This window comes from Ricinus communis, chromosome 4 (genome assembly GCF_019578655.1).
Source record: "Ricinus communis isolate WT05 ecotype wild-type chromosome 4, ASM1957865v1, whole genome shotgun sequence".
NCBI lineage: Eukaryota > Viridiplantae > Streptophyta > Magnoliopsida > Malpighiales > Euphorbiaceae > Ricinus > Ricinus communis.
The window spans coordinates 28977752-28998656 of NC_063259.1; the positions used below are offsets into that span (position 1 = coordinate 28977752).

At 34.8% G+C, this 20905-nt stretch overlaps 5 protein-coding genes across 6 annotated transcripts; 3 read left to right on the forward strand and 2 right to left on the reverse strand.

The window, feature by feature from the left end:
• Positions 1 to 1053: 1053 nt before the first annotated feature.
• LOC8289634 (quinone oxidoreductase) lies at positions 1054 to 4248 on the forward strand. Of its 2 annotated transcripts, none has more exons than XM_048372758.1 (5): positions 1054 to 1332; positions 1593 to 1731; positions 2618 to 2847; positions 3118 to 3375; positions 3782 to 4248. In XM_048372758.1, the coding sequence occupies exons 1-5, from the start codon at positions 1132 to 1134 to the stop codon at positions 4085 to 4087; spliced, it is 1134 nt and encodes a 377-aa protein (XP_048228715.1). In that variant the 5' UTR covers positions 1054 to 1131; the 3' UTR covers positions 4088 to 4248. The 2 variants fall into 2 exon arrangements, with proteins under 2 accessions (XP_048228715.1, XP_002510987.2); XM_002510941.3 differs by having other exon boundaries at positions 2618 to 2844.
• Positions 4249 to 5636: 1388 nt separating this feature from the next.
• Positions 5637 to 9247, forward strand: LOC8289633 (protein DYAD). Its single transcript, XM_015722586.2, has 6 exons — positions 5637 to 6189; positions 6279 to 6994; positions 7089 to 7472; positions 7594 to 7708; positions 7781 to 7864; positions 8426 to 9247. Exons 1-6 carry the CDS (start codon positions 6010 to 6012, stop codon positions 9221 to 9223), a joined length of 2277 nt encoding a protein of 758 aa, XP_015578072.2. The 5' UTR covers positions 5637 to 6009; the 3' UTR covers positions 9224 to 9247.
• Positions 9248 to 12781: 3534 nt separating this feature from the next.
• On the reverse strand, positions 12782 to 14176 carry LOC8289631 (gibberellin 20-oxidase-like protein). The gene is made up of 2 exons (XM_002510938.3): positions 13798 to 14176; positions 12782 to 13653 (listed from the first exon to the last, which is right to left on the reverse strand). The coding sequence occupies exons 1-2, from the start codon at positions 14151 to 14153 to the stop codon at positions 13053 to 13055; spliced, it is 957 nt and encodes a 318-aa protein (XP_002510984.1). The 5' UTR covers positions 14154 to 14176; the 3' UTR covers positions 12782 to 13052.
• A 337-nt stretch (positions 14177 to 14513) lies between these two features.
• Positions 14514 to 16089, reverse strand: LOC112536492 (F-box protein At5g07610). Its single transcript, XM_025159250.2, has one exon. The coding sequence runs from the start codon at positions 15844 to 15846 to the stop codon at positions 14764 to 14766; it is 1083 nt and encodes a 360-aa protein (XP_025015018.2). The 5' UTR covers positions 15847 to 16089; the 3' UTR covers positions 14514 to 14763.
• A 211-nt stretch (positions 16090 to 16300) lies between these two features.
• Positions 16301 to 20150, forward strand: LOC8289629 (autophagy-related protein 3). The gene is made up of 10 exons (XM_002510936.4): positions 16301 to 16591; positions 17130 to 17200; positions 17503 to 17619; positions 17691 to 17857; positions 17940 to 18025; positions 18218 to 18269; positions 18510 to 18575; positions 19051 to 19178; positions 19322 to 19423; positions 19793 to 20150. Exons 1-9 carry the CDS (start codon positions 16431 to 16433, stop codon positions 19416 to 19418), a joined length of 945 nt encoding a protein of 314 aa, XP_002510982.1. The 5' UTR covers positions 16301 to 16430; the 3' UTR covers positions 19419 to 19423; positions 19793 to 20150.
• The last annotated feature ends 755 nt before the right edge of the window (positions 20151 to 20905 follow it).

Here is a 20905-nt window from a genome sequence, read left to right on the forward strand (position 1 = left end):
TAATTAACCGCTTCCCACTCCTTTAAAATTTTTCTCTTCTTTTTTTCTTCTTCTCCAGCTTCTTCTTCTCTATTTTGACTCAATAAATTTCACCGAAAAACGAACTGCTAACTCAGTCCATCTTCCTTCCATAAATGATTTCTCGTTTTCCACTAAGATTTTCTAGAATTCAAAGCTGACATGTTTGTTATGAATCTATAATACCAACATAGTTTTCCAGATCACCCAATTCAATATCTTTAGTATTAATAACTCTTTGTATATCATTCTTTTAATATTAACTTTGATATCAAATCCGTAAAAGAAATTGCACTAAACTCCTATAAACCTTTAAAAAGTTTTCCGATGCCACCTTAACAAAAACAATCACATACTTTGCCGAAATTCTAAATTTAATTATTCTATACAGTTTATTTTAACTTATGTCAATTCTTGCTTACATGATGTGAAATATAATACTTGCAAAATTATCCTCAGTTTGGTTAATATTAGTTGAGAAAATTAGAAGAATTTTGTAATTAAAAAAAAAGTTAAGTTCAAAATCTTTTCCACAATTAGAACTAAATTCAAACACTAAAAATAAAGGAAAAATAACAAAAAGATTCATGTTTTTTAATATCTTTTATAAAGAATATAATGTAAATTTTATTTTTCAAAAATATTGGTTCTTTTTGTTATTTTTGATAAAACAATCAAAAAACAGTAAAAAATAAAATTAGAAAATAATTAAAAAGTAATTATTCCGAATTTAAAAAAGTTAAAAAATAGAATTTTTCTACAAAATAAAATTTACACGGTAAAAATGATGTTTTTTCTTTTGTTAATTGAAGGTAATTTTAAAAATTTCCAGAAAAAAAAAATGTTTTACACTATAGGGCCTAGTTGTGAGCCCATTAGGCTAATCACAACTGCCCAGCAACCCCTTAGGTATCTATAGGAAGATCAGCGGACCTGATCTGGTGGTTCCACTGATCAAAGGAGGGTTGAAAAGCATCTGATCAGTGATGAAATAGCCTGCTTTTTGGATCAGTGAGTTGAACAATAATACAATTGTTGCGAAAAAAAGAGAAGTGCTGACCAATAGTACAACAAAATAAAACAAAACATAAAAAGGGTCATTTTTAATAGTAAATGGGCTTACCAACTCTAGACTCTTTCTTCAACCAGAGTTCACTTGTGTTACCTAAACAACTGCAGCTTGTTAATTTTCCTAGATTACTAATACCAAGTTTAACGACCCAAAGAAAACAAGTTGTCAAAGCGCTTGCCACCCCAGCAGAATCAGTAAAAATGGTCAAAGCTATAAGGGTTCATGAGCTTGGCGGACCTGAGGTTCTTTTGTGCTTTTCACTCTCTTTTTCATCCACTTTGTATTTGTTGATTCTTCTTGTTTATTTGTGGATTATTCATTTTGCGTGAAGCAATTGGGGTTTTAATTGGCTGTTCTATTTCTGTATCATGCTTTCAGTTAGGTTTTGATCAAATTGTAAGCTTGTAGTTTGGACTGGACTTAAATTCAGGATTTTCTTTAATGAGAACAGAGGGGTTTGATCTTGACATGTTAATATATATATATCCATGAATGAAACTAGGTGCTGAAGTGGGAGGATGTGGAGATAGGAGAGCCAGGTGAGGGTGAGATACGTGTGAAAAACAAAGCTATTGGGCTTAACTTCATTGATGTTTACTTCAGAAAAGGAGTTTATACTACCCCAACTCCCTTTACTCCAGGTTTTACTCAATATCTCTGTTCAGAATTTGAAATGCTATTTAACACTAATGCATATTTTAGAACGTGTTCTACTTATCATAACGCTGATGTTAATTACTTGCTACTGTTAAGTGTTTGTTTGCACACCGAGCCTGTAAAAATTTATATCTTTGTTCATTCAATGGTATAAATTTGCAAAGTAAAATGAATGCATCTCGTTTTTGCGTTCCCAACTAAGACTATCTTGAAGTTCTTTTATTACATAATAAGATGAACTTTATCTTCTCCAAGCCTGTTTTATGGCCGACTTTGTTGCATTGAAAATGACCTGTGTGATTGTTATGCCACTGGCTTTTGTTGGGATTTTGGATTTTAGAAATTGCTCTTTATCTCTGAAATTTAAAGGTCATACATGTAGGGAAAAAACAAAGTTTATAGAGTTTTTGTGATTTCTGTTAGGAGAAACAGCACGATACATTAATGTTTGAAAAATTAAAGATAGACGTGTGATATTAGAATTTTGACATATCAAAATGTATTTCGTGTATCTTTTGATGAGCTTTATTGGGGTTGCGGAGAAATTATTATATGGACATGATCTGCCAATCTTATCAAAAAAGTAAACCAATAAAACAAGGGCATTTCGACCTTTTGGAAGTTATAAACTGATATATGCAAATACTGTTAAGATTTTCTTAACAAGCAATTCCTAAAAGAGCGAGGTATCCCATTTTCATTGATTCGGTCATTAGATGAGGTGGTAGATGGTATCCATGTAATAATTTCTTGAGTTGTGGACACAGCAAATTTTTTTGCTCTTCTACAATTTTTGACCTATTGATGTTGGGTTATAAGCATCCAAAAGATAGTCTGACCTGAATTTGCTGAAATCATTCTCTATTGTAGGTGTGGAGGCTGTTGGAGAGGTCATAGCTGTAGGCCCGGGAATAACTGGTAGAAGAGTTGGAGATATTGTAGCCTATGCTGGCTATCCTATCGGTTCCTATGCTGAAGAGCAGATCCTTCCTGCCAACAGGGTTGTGCCTGTTCCTTCCTCCATTGGTCCTGTTCTTGCAGCTTCTGTTATGACTAAGGGCATGACGGCTCAGTTCCTACTCCGCCATTGCTTCAAGGTAGATTGTACCTATGCCTGCATTTTGTTTTCAATGCTTTGATTTTACCACTGTATATGCTGGGTTAATTTTGTAAATGCATGAGAGCAGATAGGCATTTGGATTGTGATTCATTATCATGTTTTCAGTGTTTAAATTATGTTGCAAGCCATGGAATTTCTTCTGATCAACTACTTTGTCAAAACACATCATGCAAGCTGCAAAGAATTATTTGCATTAGTTGATTGTTTCTTCTTTTGAGGATCATTTGCCCAATTTTTCTTTGTATTACAGGTTGAACAGGGGCATACCATCCTTGTTCATGCAGCGGCCGGTGGAGTTGGGTCTCTGTTATGCCAGTGGGCAAATGCCCTTGGTGCCACTGTCATTGGAACTGTCTCAACAAAGGAGAAAGAAGCACAAGCCAAGGATGATGGATGCCGCCATGTAATAAACTATAAAGAAGAAGATTTTGTTGCCCGTGTCAAGGAGATCACATCAGGCAGTGGAGTGAATGTTGTCTATGATTCTGTGGGAAAAGACACCTTGCAGGTGAATTATACTCCCTCTATTCTCCTATAAGATGATTTAGTGGAAGACTAATGTTTATGTTTCAAATTGGCATTTAACAGTGCTGATACATATGTATGTTTTCTGTGTGCTTATGATGTCATGTTAGTAGAGTAGTGGCACTAAGTGACCTGAGTTGGTCCAGTATCAATTATGCTATACTATCAAATGATTGAAGACATCGGCCCAAGGACCTGTGCAACTATAGTCATCAAAAACCTATTCTTAAGCCTATTTCTAGGTCCAATGTCTTATCCTCTGAAAAATGTTATAACCCATAATAGTTACACTTCAACTGTAATTAATGAGTGGTCCATTTCATACAGAAGAAAGTGTACCTTGGTTTCTTAATGCTTAAGATTTCTTATGGGCAAGTTATGATATTCAGGGATCATTGGCATGCTTGAAGACTCGTGGCTACATGGTGTGTTTCGGGCAATCATCAGGTGTGCCTGATCCAATTCCATTATCAGCGCTTGCGCCAAAATCACTGTTCTTGACAAGGCCTTCCCTCATGCAATACACTGAAAGTCGAGATCAACTGCTTGAATCTGCTGGAGAAGTATTTGCTAGCATTGCATCAGGTGTCTTACGAGTTCGAGTAAACCACACTTACCCTCTGTCTCAGGCAGCACAAGCTCATGCAGACCTGGAGAGTCGAAAAACATCTGGATCAGTTGTCTTGATACCGTGATTCAAATGGTTAGGCACCGGCCCGTTGAACTCGTGTAAGGAAAGCTATCGTCGGTTGGTTTGCAAGTTGGACATATGGGTGCGTGGAGATTAAAATGTTTATTTTTCATTTTGGACTACATGTAATCACAGTTGGAATAAAATGGATTATCATCTTAGATCTCTGACCGCCTTATGCATATCTTTCTCTCTTCCCGACCCACTTGAAACTGTAGTAATTCTTTAGGGTAGGAGTAGAAGAGTGGTTTTTCGTCGGACACAAGGGAGTAAGACAGAGCAATCCTGGAAGCTCACAGCCCTGAATAGGCGCTGCCATGGGTAATGAGAATGAACTATGATAAATGCTAATAGGCACTAGGTTGGGAGAAGTTGGTGGTTGAGGTAAAGGTGCTAGGAAGCCAAAGTGCATCGTCTTTAACTGGTTGGGAAATATTCCTCTAGAAGTTCATATATACTATGATAGATTGGTGCAATATATGGAGTAAGCTATTGTGGGGTGTCTTAAAGTTAAAAAGAAAAAAAAAACAAAAAAAAATAATTAGTTTAATGTTTTTTCTTTCTTTAACGGATAATTCTTCTATTTTATATTAACTATTATTTTTTTATTAATTTACTCGGATAAGAAAACATTTAATAGGGTTAATTATAAATTTTTTTTAACCAAATTAGATTAAATTATATTTCTATAAATATTGTAATATTTATTACACATATTTCAATACAAAAATAAAATAAGAAAGGAAAAATTAAAATCGATTTGAATATATAAAAGTGATAAATAATAGAATTTATTTTATTTGAAAAAAAAGAGTGATAATATAGAATGGACAGTGCTATTAATAACTCTAAACTATTTTAATTTTTATAATAGAAGAGAATTCTTACATAGACTTGTTGTATTATATACTATAATTAATAAAAGAATAATACATAAATATAAATATTTTTTATTTTAATATTAAATAATTAATATAATTTTATTATTTAATATTAAAAAATATGTATCAATTATCTATCAATTTTACAAGAATTTTACAAAACATTATTTGCCTAAAGAATGAAATCTTGCCGCCCGAATTCCCACTTGATGAAAGTTTAATAGTTGGACCTTCTGGGTTCAAAATTCTGAGACATGAAATTAATGCATGGTAAATGAGCTAATTTGATGATGATGATGCAGCTACAGCTACAGCATACAAAAACCTCACTGTTACTCTCTCTATCTCTCCCCAAAACAGATTCCATTTTTCCGTTACTTCTCTTTTCACACAACCCACTCGCTGTTCGCTCCCACTCCTTCTCACGCGCTAGGAAGGCCTCCAATCATCTTCCGCACAACACAAGACACTCACACTAACACTAACACTAACAATCCAAAACAATAACAAGAAAAGAGGGGCCTTCAAAAAGTCATCAATAATAGTGCTGTTACCATCACGCGTGCATAACACACGTATTAAACCCACACGACCGCCTGCTGCAGCAAGGTTTAACATGTCGCTACTAAAACAAATTATATTTCTTTTTGTTGCCAAAAGTAATGATTACAAACCGCATGATCATTTGTTGATCCTAATCACCAGATTTCATCGTTGCAAATTTTGCTTTGCACTTCGCACCACGAGACGAGAGAAGAGAGGGAGCGACAGTTACAGAGTGTGTAAATATGTATGTGCATGCAGGAAATGATGAGCTTTAAAAAGGAGGCAGCAGCAGCAGCAACAACAACAACAAAAGGAACCTTTTTTGGGCGGACAAGTCCTGCAAATGCTACTATCTCCTTCGCCAAATTACTCGTTTCCTTTTCTTTCTGATCATCTGATATCGTTTTTTTTTTTATATATATAATATAAAGAGACTTCTTAGTAGCTAGTACTGGTACTATATTACTTTGTTTCTCTTCACTTGAAGATTCACAAAAGCATGTCTCTTAATTATATCAATTCTTCAGCTTCTATTGCTCAAGAAGCAGCTACTGAGAGTTGTAGTTATATGCTAACAGATCCTGCAGACCATATTAAAGTGGGTTCTTTCTATGAAATTGATCACTCTAAGCTTCCTCCTAAATGCCCAGATCAGCTCAACTCTATCCGCATTGTCATGGTAATAATAATTAATCAACAACAACAACCACTTGCGTTTTTTTTTTTTCGGTGTTGAAGTTTTGAATCGCTTTGGTTTTCTGTTTTCAGGTGTTCGAGAAGACAAGAATGAGGGTATCCTTGAGATTTCCAAGCATATACTCGCTACGAGCGTACTTCAACGAGACTAGTACTAAATCTGATATCAAAAAACTACCACCGCTTGACGAGAAGTTTATAATGGGATCAGAAATTGCTGCGGAAGCACTTTATCGTCGAATACCACCTCAAGAGATCACCGACAAGAAAAACTTATGGCGGTTTTGGGCTGTTCCTTCAATTACAGCTCACAAATTAATTTCAAATAATTCTTCTATTAGGTCAAGAAATAGTACTGCTACTGTTTATAATAATAACAATAAGAAGGGTTCCCTTTGGTCTGGGATTAACGATACAGGGATGGTTAAGTGGGGCCAGCGTAGGCAGGTTAGCTACTTGGCCAGACATGTTAACGAAGAAGAAGATGATAGTTGTAAGCGTGAACTTAGGTTATCATGTAAGGTTAAGAGCAAAGAAGAAGAGAGTGAAGGTACTGAAAATGAAGAAGATGATGTGAAAAAGAAGAAGGGTAAATCTGGAAAGAGTTTAAAAAGAAAGCAACGTGGGTTTTCTACCTGTCAGACCACCCTCCAGAATGAGAAAAAGAAGAAGAAGAAGAGTATGATGATCAAAAGTCCAAAACGTGAAATAAATAATCAAATTGCTGTTTACAAGCAGAAGAAACATAAAGTTCTTAAAAATTCCATAGATAGATGGTCTGCTGAGAGGTCAGTTAATTAATCATTATTTTAAGCAGTTATATATATATATATATATATATATATTTGGGTAAAATGAATGACTCTGGTGTATTTTGTGAAGGTATCATTTGGCTGAGGTGAACATGTTGAAAATAATGAAAGAGCAAAATGCAGTGTTTGGGAAACCGATTTTGAGGCCAGAACTGAGAGCTCAAGCAAGGAAATTGATTGGAGACACAGGTCTGTTGGACCATTTGTTGAAGCATATGGCAGGGAAGGTTGCACCTGGTGGTGAAGAGAGGTTTAGGAGAAGGCATAATGCAGAAGGAGCAATGGAGTATTGGTTAGAGAAAGCTGATTTGGCTGATATTAGAAGGGAAGCTGGGGTTCAGGATCCTTATTGGACCCCACCCCCTGGATGGAATCCTGGTGATAACCCTACTCAGGATCCTCTTTGTGCTAGAGAATTCAAGGAGCTTAAGCAAGAAATTGCAAAATTGAAAAGGTAATACTGAACCTTTTCTTTTTCTTCTTCGCTACCTTTCATCTCAAGTATGCGTTTTGTTGGTTCAAAATGATCTTTTGTTTTCTATGTTGGTATTGATATATATTGTTTTGGTGAGTAGGGATATGGAGCTGTTATCCAAGAAGCATGAGGAAGAACTTGCTATTGTGACTACCCCAATTTCTTCTGCAACTAGTCGCGACACAGAGCATGATAACTTGATCATTTCGTTGAAGGTAAATCTGAAATTTTTGACCAACTCAAGTTCTTATATTGACCGCATATTGATCTTTGTATTTGTCTCGTAGGAAATGTTTATTGATTTGGTGAATAAGAAGGCTAAGATTGAGAAACAATTGCTTGAAATTTCAAAATCTTTGTGCGGGATGGAGGTATGAAACCATGACCATTGATTAAATTTCTCCATTTTCATTACATATTGTTTGGAATCGATATGATCCAGGTCTTCCAAAGTTGATAAATTGAGTGCCTAAAATTAGCATGTTAGCCTTTAATTAAATTCCACATTTACCCCCTTAATCAAAACAGTGTAGATTACATATTTGGATGCTTCTTAAATTGTTGTTTATTATAATAGTGCAATCATGGAGTTCTGATCTTAACATGTGCTGGATAGATTTTTCTATCTTTAATGCTCAATTTCAAGGTTTGGAAACATCATAAAATAGTTCCAGAATTGTTCCTTGATGAATGAGTTTCACTGCCATTGTTCACTTGTTTTTCACACTTTTGGTTAAAAATGACATTCTTAACTATTGGTTTTATGATGCATTTCCTTGGTTATAAAATGTTAACTGAATGTCTAATCATGCAGCATTCCCTTGGTCATAAATGATATTGTTGTTAACTGAAAATCTTGTGATGCATTCAATGCTATGCCTTAAAATGATGATTATGATGTTCAAAATATCAAGGCTTTGTAATTAATGTAGGAAGATATGGGGAAGCTAAAAACAACAGTGGAAGAAGCAAACAGGACAGAATCATTTGAAAGACTAGCACTAATAGGACTACCAGAATCAGTGATCGCAGAAACAGTGAATCAGAGAAAAGTAGTAGTAAAAGAAGGGGTATTGGGACAAGAACAAAATAAGCCAGGAGGCAAGAAGGCACCACCAATAACAAAATCAGCAGCTCCAACAGAGGACAAAGCAGCAAAAATAGAAAGGCTGAAGAGTGGTTTCAGGATATGCAAGCCCCAAGGTACTTTCTTGTGGCCAAACAAGGGCATATCATCCCCTCAGGTTGTGGTCCAATTTGAAGACCTCTTTTCAGTCCCAACACCGCCCTCTGTCTCCTCCACGTCAGCAGCACAAACCCACCTTCTCTCTGCTACTGTTCCTTCTGACTGTCCTAACCCTACTTCCCCACCTATGAAGCCATTAGCTGAAAAAAGGCCTGTCACCATTAATGCTCCCTCTTCAGCTGTCGCTAAAACAATTTCCTCTCCTGAGGAGATCACACACAGCACAACTCAGTATGATCAGAATAGTGGCATTAGTACTATTTCAACGACTAGCACTACCACCTTAACCGAAGCAAAAACTTCTTTGATCAACCTCAATGAGCTTCCTAGCAATCAGAACGACAATGGATCACTATGTGAGTCTCAGTCTCAGGGTCAGACCTCTTCCTATCCTGTCACCTACCAAAGAAGAAACAACCATTCTGTGACCATCACTGCTGCTGTACCAAGTGTATGTAGTGTGGACATCTCATTTTTATATTAATAAACTTCCATCTTTTGTGATTTTTGACCTTGAGTTGACCAGCTAAAGTTGTAATATAATATGGCCATATTCACGCTTGGCACAGTTGGGACCTGCAAAGAAAGAGACGAGCCAATGGGAAGGGAATGATCAAGGAAAGGAACTGATAAGGTGCTGCTCCGCCTCTTCCACCACCTCCTCATGCCTGTCAGTTGGAGCTGGGACATGGCTGGCTCTTGCTACTTCCAACCCATCCTCGGTTACTAAATCTAAAAGGGGTTAAAAGAAGTATTAATTATTTCAAATTTACATACAGATCTATATATAAATATATTAAACTCTATCTAGTAAATACATGCATACATACATGATGAATATAGAGGGTTCTTACACATACATCTGGCATAGCAAAATCAGACAAAGTGAAACATATGATTTATGGAAGGATCAAAATGTGATATTTTGTCAAATCAATAGTAACGATTCTCTACTTTTCGGGTTTTCTTTTGAAGATCATCAAACCTATGCAGAAACCCAGTTGCACACACATGTGCACAAATCTAGTTTAATTGAAAAATCGAATTGCAACATAACTATATTCTACTTATTTAAATGCAAATCCATCCGAGGAGACTGGAATTGGAAGCGGAGAAGTAATCATGAAAGAGAAGCAATGTGTACATATATACCCCGTGCCCATGCTTTTGAAACTCTCAAGTTAAGCTAATTTGCCCAGCTGGTACCATTCCCTAGCATTATATATTAATTTGATACCTAGATTTTAATTTGAATCAATATGATACCAAATGTACGTAAAAGTATATCAATATAATTCAAATATTCAATTTCCGACAACCGGTAGTGACGTGGCATGCATTGAATTCCAATTCCCGTAATTATTCCCCTAATTTTCCCTATTTCAACCCTAATTCTATTCCTCTCTCTTCATGCCTTAGTTTTCCCAGCAGCTGCATCTGCTGGATAAATTCTTTCTTGCTCAAGCAATTCATATTCTTGACTCTTTTAACAGCAACGGCAATATTGGATTCCAGTTTTATTTGTAGGTAGTGCCAAGTTTCTCCTTCCCTAACACTTCTATCAATGACCTTAGCAATCATCCAAGTCAAAGACAGGTATATTCCTGATGTGCACCTACTTGTAGCAGTAAAAGCAAATAAAGGCAAGCAGGAAGGGAATCAAGGCAGTTGCCACCGCAATTGATACAATGCTCCAAATTGGAAGTTTCTTTTTCCTGTCCTTGGGTGGAATTATAGGCGGGGGTGGAAAAATGGCGGGTGGAGGAGGTGGAACTGGGCAGAGTTTTAATGGAAAGCCACAAACATCCAAGTTACTGAAGGAAGTCTCTAGGAACCTTCAAAGAACATCTATTTTAGGAATTGAACCTTGGAGGTAATTGTAAGAAACATTGAAATCTATCAATGTAGACTGATTGAAAGGCGAAATTTGACCCTGCAAATAGTTCTGTTAAAGCTCTAGCTGTTGAAGACTTGGCAATTCGATGTAGTCGGAAGGGATTGAACCTGCGAATCGATTGTATGAAAGCAAAACAGATTGCAAGCGAGCAAGATTGGTGAGATTAGGAAGAGGTCCAAAGACAGAATTATTTGTAAAGCTGAGTGTGGTCAGAAAAGTAATGTGGCATAAGAATGCAGGAGGGAGAGAACCCGAGAGCTGGATCCCTTCAAGGACAAGGTGAGTGACGTGCCAATCGGAACAAACAACCCCAAACCATCTGCTTAAATTTCCAATACAAGGAGGTCTGGTCCAATTATTGTGCAAATTGAAAGAGGAAGTCATGGAATTCCTCAGCTGCAATAACGCATCTCATTCTCCAGGGTAATATTCATTGAAGTGAAAGGAACTAACACGAGATGTTAACGGAAAGTGCAGAGGCAATGCTGCTGCAAGAATTAAGGGGGAATAGAATTAGGGTTGATTTAGAGGAAATTAGGAGAATAATTAGGAGAATTGGGATTTAATTTGGATATTTTGCTGACTCATATTCATTAATTGACGTGGCACACTCTGAGGAGGCAAAACAACTGGAATATACATACTCAGCATGACACGTCACTACCGGTTGTCAGAAATTAGACATTTAAACTAAATTGATATATTTTTACGTACGTTTGATACCAAATTGATTCAAATTAAAGTTTTGTTATCAAATTGATATATAATGCCAAGAATTGGTACCAGCTGGGCAAATTACCACTCAAGTTAATTAAGATGGTTCCTTTTTATTAGATTGTTTAGCAGCATAGGTGGGTTTTGATTTCTTATGGCGTTTGCAAATATTAACAATTCTATTAATCCTAGCTACTATATGGTTCATATTCATGAATTATAGAAGTCTACACCAAATTCAAATAGTGATATCCATATTCATATTCATGTGAGATTAGTTCTTTAATGAATTAACTAAAATTAATTTAGTTCAGCTTTGATAAAATTAATAAATTAACTCATAATTGATCTTTTCTTTTTCTTTTAAAATGCTTAATTAGTTAGGGTTGGATTTAACAATGATTTTTTAGTTTCTAATTAATTAAGGAAAAATAACAAAAATATTCATATTTTTCTTTTATTAAAAATACAATTCTTTAACTCTTTTTTAATACGGTATTACTTGTTCTTTGATTTTTCTTTTTTAGTTATTTTTAATAAAACAGTTAAAGAAAAATTAAGAACAACTAAAAAATAACTACATTGATTTTTTTTTTTTAAAGTTAAAAAATAATATTTATTTTAAAAAAATTTACAAAGTAAAAATAATATTTTTTTTTTATTAGTTTTAGGATATTTCAAAAGTTTCCCATTAATTAATGCAAATGAATATATATGCATGTAGCCTGCAAGATTAGTGTAATACCAAAAGGGAGTTGAACTGAGGTGTAATTTGAATTATTTTGTGACCGTGAATTTGGATTGTTTAAGGGGAAAAGAAACAGTATGTGCTGCGCATAATAGCAAAACCATCAGTTTAAAAGCTTTATTTTATTTGATATTCTTTTTGAAAAAAAAAATTAAAAATACTTTATGATTACATGCCTGTCAATTTGGATATGTGATTTTCTTATTTTATTTTAATACTCTCTCAAATAATATCGTTAGAATTTTATAATTTTATATATGTCAATATTATGTAATAAAATAATTTATTATATAATTAACTAAAATTTATAAGAAATGAAATGAAGTAACTTTTAATGTAAATCTTTTTTTTGTATACATAATGCAACGGACATTGACCTTTACGGGTGCAAATCATTCCTTCAAGAATTTTAACATAGTTAAATATCTAAGGTTCGAATTTGATACCTTAGTTAAATTAGAAAATTTATATTATTTTTATGAATATCTTATTAATTAGTTTGATAATAAATCACTTAATTATTAAATGTTTAAATATGAAAAAACAGCAATATCAATATCAGTTGGAAGAGTACTGAAAAAAAAATTACAAATTTTAAGATAGCAATAGAAATTACATACTTAAGTAAAAAAAAAGAAGTATATAATCATTATGTTTTTTCTTTTACTTTGTCCTAATTTTTCTTTTCTTCTGGTGAGTACTTTGGTAAAATATTACTACAAAGTCACAGAAGAATCTTCAGAAAATAACTTTTACTTCAAACCTCTATCTTCTTCATTTTTCTTTATTGGAGACTCAATCAACTATAAATTGCACAAGGACAGAATTTCTTACAGTGGTTTCACTTCTTAAATAACCTCTCAAAAACAACCACACTAACCACGAGGAAATTTCAGCAAAAAGTTTCTGCCAGGAATACAAAAGAGGAAAAGGAAATCTCATATCTAATTTCCATCAAAGTTTTTCTTGATCGACTGCAAAATCTTTGATGGTGAACCCAACCTTGTCAAACTTGCCTTTCTCACTGCTTTCTCTGAAATTCAAATAATCCCTACAAACAAATGGCTTATACATCCTCAAATTTCCTTCTCCAACCACTTCATTTGGTGCAAAAATGACCTTGTCATCCTCAAAACACCAAAAGAAAGCCAAAGAAAATCTATGAACTTGTCTTCTCAAAACTACTCTATGCTCAGATGACCTCAGCTTTCCATTGCTCCATGCGTGCATTAGATCTCCAATGTTGACAACTAGAGTATCTTCACATGGGTTTATGTCCATCCATTTTCCTAACTTAGATCTCACCTGAAGCCCTCCAATGTCATCTTGACATACAATAGTCATACAGCTCATGTCAGTGTGCATTCCTAGACCTTCCACTTCTTCAGCACTCTCTGCTGGTGAATACTTGTTTATTCTCATGTATCCATGGCATTTATTGAAATCTGATTCATAAAACTTCTCTGCAAAATCGTCCCCCATGCTTATTAGCACAGCCTTAACTATTCTTTTCGAAAGCTCGGACATCTTGTTTCCATATTCGCTCATTGCTTCGCTGCCATAATAAACACAAATTAACAAGCCTATAAAAGGAAAAGGATTATCAGGATTTTGAACCCGACATCTCCTATATATATCACAAGGCAAGCACTCGAATTAGTGTTAACCAAGCAACATTGTGAAATGACAGAGTTATTACCTGAATTCAGGATTTGGGTGGTGGAAGAGAACTTGGGAAGAAGTCTGTGCAGAAGCAAAGAAGTCCGGTCCAGATACTCGAAGGCTTTCAAAGAATGGAGATGCAATGAAATGAGGTGTGTAGGTTTTAATAGATGATGATGGGCCAATCTTGATCTTTGACTCGCAAGGCAGGTTGAAAAGATGATCTGCCAGAAAATAGAGTTTCCTGTAAAGATCTTTGGAAACTCCATGATTGATGATGCGGAAGAAACCCCATTCCTTGCAAGCTGAACTGAGGGAGGAGAGGGAGGATTGGCTTAAAGGCTGAGATATATCCAATGCAGGAAGTTGAAGGGTGGTCTTGTATTCAGGCATTACTCTGTAAGTGAGTTAGTTTGTTCAGTTGAATTGGGTTGTTCTTATTGATCGGAGACATTAATGTATATATAGTTCACATGGTTCATACTTTATTGAATTTATACTTCATTGATCAAAGACAAGTATACAGCTGTTTTAAGTACAACTTAATAAGAAAAACCTAATCAATAAAGTTAGTTAATTTGAGGGTCAGCACCACAGCTGGGATATTCCTGGAAGGAAATAAATATTTTGTAATAAGGTCAACCATGAGAAACATGAGATTTTTAATTTATATAAGCTGATGGGCAGCAACAGGCAGGAATGCAGGAGGGTTTGCTGCTCATCTGTACTTTGTCAAGTCAGATTTATGTTACATGCCTCAAGCCTTAGATTCTCATTACTATGTCCAACACGAACGTCAGTCACTTAAATTAACCAATGATAATTACTTAGAATAAGATTTTCTGGATACATGACCCTTAGGAATAAAGGGCACACCATTGACTATGTAAAAACTCGGAATTCTCCAGACCAGACCGAAACATTAAAACTGCCTGATTCAAGTAAAGAGATCAAATATCTATTCCAATATCCAGAGGCAGAGGATATTGGAAACTATTGAATGCTATGCCTGAACTTTCTTATTGCGTGGGACTAGAGAGTCTATGCAATAGAAAAATGGATAGAATATATAATCCTTGAAATCTACTTCCTTTGCTATGGAAAACAGCTTGCACTGTGGCTCCAGAGTTTGGTTGCTGAAGTCATAGTAGTAGACGTTCGGATATTTCCCCCCATCACAACCAAGAAATATTATATCTGAAAATGGATGAATGGCACAGGGATGAACAGAATATATGCCTCTATCTTTTCCTATTGTTTGGCACGAAACAGTATACTTCAACACCCATTCACATTCATCGCCAATGCTTCCATTAAGCACCCAAATCTGCAGATTCCCATCATCCACATTGGCATAATGTAAACTTCCATTACTCACCCCATAACATCTCATTTCTGGGGCATACTTAGGAAGTTTAATGGCTCGTACACGGTCACTGGCAACCTTTTCTTCATCAATGGAGAATTTCACCACATGTCCTGACTTGCTTAATTTATAAATTGCTCCACAGAAATAAATAGATTCCTTATCCCAACGAAGGATACTCAAGACGTCTTGCAGCTCATATTTTAAAGGATTCCAACTCCAGGACTTGGAAGAGAACACTAGTAACCGATTGTTCCTAGAATCGAATAAAACAACTTTGTAATGAGGGGATATAGAAGGATCAAAAGCTAATGCAGCATTTATTAGAAGGCCAGTCACCTGATTTCTAGGAACCAGGAGCTTCAAACTCACATACTGCTTGGTCACAGGATTGCATACTACATATTCTTTGTCACACACCCATAATAGCAGCAAGCCATTGCAACAGTCCAGTAAGTGACAGGCTAATATTGGTCGTGGTAAAAATAGAGAACAGCTATAAAGAACTCGGGTGTTATCAATATAATGCACGTGATGTTCCCTCCCTATGCTACTTACTTGGAGTTGAAGAGATTGTAAGAGCTTAGGGATGCAGAAATCTTGAATCCTGCTGTGCCAAGTCTTTGAAACGCACTTGAATCTTGCCAGAGATCTCATGGGCAGCTTCAATACGATTTCTAACATCAAGTCATCAGTTTCGTCAATATCCTTGGATTCCATTGATCTGCGTATACGTGTCCCCCAGAAAAAAAGGAAAAAGGAAGAAGAAGAAGAAGAAGAAGAAGAATTAATTAGAGGTATTGCAGTTTATATAATAAGGCTGAACATATCAGAAATTATCTCCTGAAATTGTAACTCTACTCCACCTAGGACTAGGAATCCTAGTTTATAACTCCAAATTCCTAGTTTTTATCACTCCTTGTTTGAATGGGATTCAAACTCTAGTTGCTGAAGTCGTGCAGTCTTGGTTTAGGGACTTATTTGTGGCTTCATGTTTAATTTAGGGATTTGCTTGAATTTGTTTGGAACCATTTAACGGCTGAGATTTCAAGAAAAATTAGATCTTGCGGAAATAAAATTTCCAAATCATTTCCAAACTTTACAAAATAACAAATTAGTACCTTTCTTTTATAATAAGTTCATTACTAATAGTATATAGGGGGAAATAAATAAATATAAAGACCAAAAACCCACGATTCCCTGCGAAGTTAACTTAGCAAACACGCCCTTCTCTCTCTTTCTCTCTCCTGATCTCTGCAATTTCTAGGGTTTTGCTTAAACTCGAATTAGTATTTGCTTCAGAGATGGTGCTATCACAGAAGCTTCACGAAGCATTCAAAGGAACAGTAGAGAGAATTACAGGGCCTAGAACTGTCTCTGCTTTCAAAGAGAAAGGCGTTCTTAGTGTCAGCGAGTTTATTCTCGCCGGCGATAATCTCGTCGCTAAATGTCCTACCTGGTCTTGGTAATTTTCTTCTTTGCCCATTCCTAATGTTTTCCATTTTTCAATTTTGCCCTCTCTTTTCTTTTTACCCTGATTGTTGCTTAATTAGTGTGATTTTACTTGTTTTAAGCTCGTTTTTGAGGAATTAAGCGACTTCGTATCTTGTATAGATCTCACATTTGGATCTTTGATGATTATGATTATTATTTTGGCCAAGAATTTTTTGAATATTACATATCAGTACTGTTTAATGGAAATTGAATCACATTGGTAGTGTAGGGCTAATGAGATTGCCAAGTTACACCCTTTTAAGACTTTTTTTCACTGTGATATGAGCTCTGGCATCAATTAATTACAATAATATTCATTTCTGTATTGGAAATAGTTTCCAGTTGAATGGCCTTTTTGTTTTTGAATGAAAGAATTGGGGTTTGGGATCATTTACGGAGTTTTCTCCTTCTGTTCTTTTATTCTGACCATGCCCTTTTTATGTGAATCAGGTTTATGTCATTGTATGATTATTGTTTTTTGTTTGTTCTTATTTTTTCCTGATTAATAGGGAATCAGGTGAACCAAGCAAGAGGATGTCTTACTTGCCTCCAGAAAAGCAATTCTTGATTACTCGGAATGGTAAGTTATGCTATCTTTCTCCGGCTTTTTGTTTGTAACATTCTCTGTCAGAGTTATGTTATTTACATCTGTGGAAATTACTAAACTGATAGTATTTCTTATACTTTTAAGAAAAATTTCTGAGAATTTGATTTGAATTTGAAGAGAGACGCAAGCTTTAGTCTTGTGAACACAGCTATATCTACTCATGGTCCAATTTGAATAAACATGGTGCACCATAATTAGAATTTTTCTTTTATCCCTGGAAAAGATTATTCAGTGACTGCAATACATTCATGACTAAAGGTTGAACTTCCTTTTAGTTCCTTGTCTACGAAGAGCTGCATCTGTTGAAGAAGAATATGAAGCTGCTGGAGGTGAAGTTCTACTTGATAATGAAGATAATGATGGTTGGCTGGCAACTCATGGGAAGCCAAAAGGTATATCTCTTACCAGAGCTGGATATATTGTAATTAAGTTTAATTTGACTTTATGATTCGTGTTCCTTTAGAATCTACGGGTGATGAGGATGAAAATGTACCTTCATTGGAGGCTCTAGAGATCAGCAAGAAAAGTCCAATTCACTCAATACCCTCATACTTTGGAGGCAAGGAGGAAGAAGATATTCCAGACATGGATGACTATGAAGATCCTAACAATTTAATTGAATCAGATCCTGTAATTTGTCGCACTTTTAATCATTATTCATTTCTTGTTAAAAAATTAAAACATCTGAGAATTGTATATCTACCTGGTGCAGGCGACACTTCAATCTACTTATCTCATAGCGCATGAGCCTGATGATGATAACATTTTACGTACTCGAACATATGATGTCAGCATTACGTAAGATAAATTTTGATACTAAAGTCACTTGTAAATTTTAGAGTTAGCCATTCCTAGACCATTAATGTATAAAAGCTGTTTTACTTTTATTTTGTCAATGCCATGAATTGCCTTGTTTAAATTTAACTATTTGAGTATGACATGTGGCATTGTTTGGCCCCTGAGCACATGTTTGTCGTCCTTAATTTGCAGGTATGACAAATATTATCAAACTCCTCGCGTATGGCTTACTGGATATGATGAGGTTTGTCACTCTATTACTGAATAGGTGTTGCTTTTCTTATCTGTTGTATAGTTAGTCATTTTCTTTTTTACCAAACAGTCCTTCGGTATGATATGAATGCACCTATAAGTTATAATCTATATGTATGAATAATTTGTGGAATTGATGATGAACATGGTTATATGTTAACATTCATCAATCCATGCCATTGTTCAGCAACACTAAATGTATCTCACTTGTGGACCCTTTTTCCTCTGGCAGTCAAGAATGCTTCTGCAACCAGAACTTGTACTTGAAGATGTTAGTCAAGACCATGCACGCAAAACGGTAAGATGTTTTTACTCATATACCAAATGTTTCTTGTCAAGAACTGACAAAAAAATATGTTCAGAAGTTGTTTATGATATTGTTGTAGTTTCTTGGCCCTCTCCTAAGGCCGTGCAGGAAATATATGCATGTGTTTTTATGGCATTTTGTACTTGGACAGTTACCTGCTTAAATAGGTTGTTCCAGCTTGGTCTCTACCTTATATTGCCAATACAGTATATGGTTTTGAGATGGACTCTGCTTCACTAAGACGTGAAGATGGGAAGAAAATATAGGTTCCAATTTATGTGTTTTGCTAAGTTTTTGGAACTTAAAAAAGTGTTTTTATTTTTTTAACTGCAAGTCAGTTCTCTATGAAATTATTCAAGTCCCAATGTTGGCTCCTTGATGTCAGTTTGTCCCAATATAATCCATGAATGCCTCTTTCGTACATTTAGGATTCCCTTTATTACGTTCTAACTTTAATTACTTGCAGGTGACTATTGAAGACCATCCTCATTTGCCTGGAAAGCATGCATCTGTACATCCATGTCGTCATGGGGCTGTAATGAAGAAAATTATTGATGTTCTAATGTCTCGTGGAGTTGAGCCAGAAGTTCACAAGTGAGCTGTTCCATTTTTTTGTTCAACTCTTGCGATCCTCTATATGTGTCTCAATATAATAATTTACGTTGAATTATCTTTTCCTATCTTCTGTTTTCATATTCAGTAATCCATTTGTATGTTATGGTTGCAAATATGTGTAGGTATCTTTTCCTATTCTTGAAATTCGTAGCCTCTGTAATTCCAACTATTGAATATGATTACACAATGGACTTCGATCTTGGTAGCTCAAGCAATTGATTGAGGTAATTGCCATCCTTAGTTTCTTGCGCAATCATCATTTCTGAGAAATGATGAGAAAATTTAAAATGGATTAGCAATGTTGCAATCATATGTAAGTGGCCACTAACATGTGGGAACTTAACAATATGCTCTGTAATATTAGTATTGGTAACATGTGACATTGCCCTCATTTGCCAAGGATGGGTTCACATAGCATTAGTATTACATCTTTGTGATCTCAATGCATATCTAGGAACATCCTGATATATATTTGCTTTTTATAAATGTGAATGAAATTTGTTGTAGAAGCATTTAATTAAATTTATCATGAGCCATATCTTTTAGTTTTTTGAAGTTGGTGATGAACTAATTCTGATGTTTGGTTTTACCAGGTGGATCCTGCCGTAAATTCAAAGAAAAAAAGAAGGTCCTGTGGTGCGCATTTACAGGCGACGCTATTATTGTACATAAATCCTTAGAAGAAACTTCTTACTTAAAAGTACTGAAGTTTATATATTTAAAGGAATACATTAATCAGTGACTTAAATTATAAAATTGTAAATGGGACACTTAACTTTTATCGAGATTGTGTAGTTGGGCATGCCATGTTCAATAAAATAAATAAAGCTGAGTTTGTGGCAACATGCCCATCCTAGTGTCTGTATCAATTGTAAGACTGTAACAGTATGTGACTCAAATGCATAATAATTATGGAAGATGGAAGTTAAATTTGGTTGCCGTCAAAGTAAATGTAGTGCAGTGCATCGCATTGATGTCAGGCTAACGAGCTTGTTGCCATTGTACCTGTGCAAGTGCAAAGATCATCTTAGGTTGTGAGTTTTGCAGCATTTTCATTTTGGCTATTTGTTTCTGCTTTTGTTAAATTTCAAATAAACTTGAAAGAAGGAAAAAGGCTCGAGGTTAGTGATGGGGTTTTCCATCCTGGAATAGACTCGGAACTGTTGATAACAATGTTATTTAACATTTACAGTCTCTTTTTTAGAAAAAACAAAAAGAAGTATGTTGGAATCGTTGCACATGCTCGCTAGTCAATATTAAATTGCTTTTAATAATTTTGTCGTTGCATTCATGAATCATCGTGGCTCTGCTGCCCATAAATCGCAAACGTTAGCTTTGTATTAGGCAAACTGCAAAAATACCACAATCATCTCACTTCCACGTTCTCCCTTTAACACAAATCACCTTCCAGTAATCCAAAGCTGAATTCATAGTAAATAATTAATATTTAATATTTTATTATTTAAAATTAAGATAATATTTATTAATTATTTATCGAATTTAATATAATAAAATATAAATATATATTAAATTTAGATAAAAAATTTAAAAATATAATAATTTTCGACTTGGATTCTTTTCATTTTCATAGCTAGAGCGCAACTAATTAAATACGCAATTTATATAAATTTAATGTATATATTATAATAAATTAAAAATAATTAATATATTTTATTATATTATTTAAAATTAATAAATATATAAAA

Coding starts and splice junctions, on each gene's coding strand:
- LOC8289634 (XM_048372758.1), top strand. CDS start 1,132: ATGGGCTTACCAACTCTAGACTCTTTCTTCAACCAGAGTTCACTTGTG. Junction 1,732..2,617: donor CCCAACTCCCTTTACTCCAG/GTTTTACTCAAT, acceptor TCTCTATTGTAG/GTGTGGAGGCTGTTGGAGAG. Junction 3,376..3,781: donor TGGGAAAAGACACCTTGCAG/GTGAATTATACT, acceptor TATGATATTCAG/GGATCATTGGCATGCTTGAA.
- LOC112536492 (XM_025159250.2), bottom strand. CDS start 15,846: ATGGAATCCAAGGATATTGACGAAACTGATGACTTGATGTTAGAAATC.
- LOC8289631 (XM_002510938.3), bottom strand. CDS start 14,153: ATGCCTGAATACAAGACCACCCTTCAACTTCCTGCATTGGATATATCT. Junction 13,654..13,797: donor CACCCAAATCCTGAATTCAG/GTAATAACTCTG, acceptor TTATTATGGCAG/CGAAGCAATGAGCGAATATG.
- LOC8289633 (XM_015722586.2), top strand. CDS start 6,010: ATGTCTCTTAATTATATCAATTCTTCAGCTTCTATTGCTCAAGAAGCA. Junction 6,995..7,088: donor GATAGATGGTCTGCTGAGAG/GTCAGTTAATTA, acceptor TATTTTGTGAAG/GTATCATTTGGCTGAGGTGA. Junction 7,865..8,425: donor AATCTTTGTGCGGGATGGAG/GTATGAAACCAT, acceptor TAATTAATGTAG/GAAGATATGGGGAAGCTAAA.
- LOC8289629 (XM_002510936.4), top strand. CDS start 16,431: ATGGTGCTATCACAGAAGCTTCACGAAGCATTCAAAGGAACAGTAGAG. Junction 18,026..18,217: donor ACATATGATGTCAGCATTAC/GTAAGATAAATT, acceptor CTTAATTTGCAG/GTATGACAAATATTATCAAA. Junction 18,576..19,050: donor AAGACCATGCACGCAAAACG/GTAAGATGTTTT, acceptor AATTACTTGCAG/GTGACTATTGAAGACCATCC.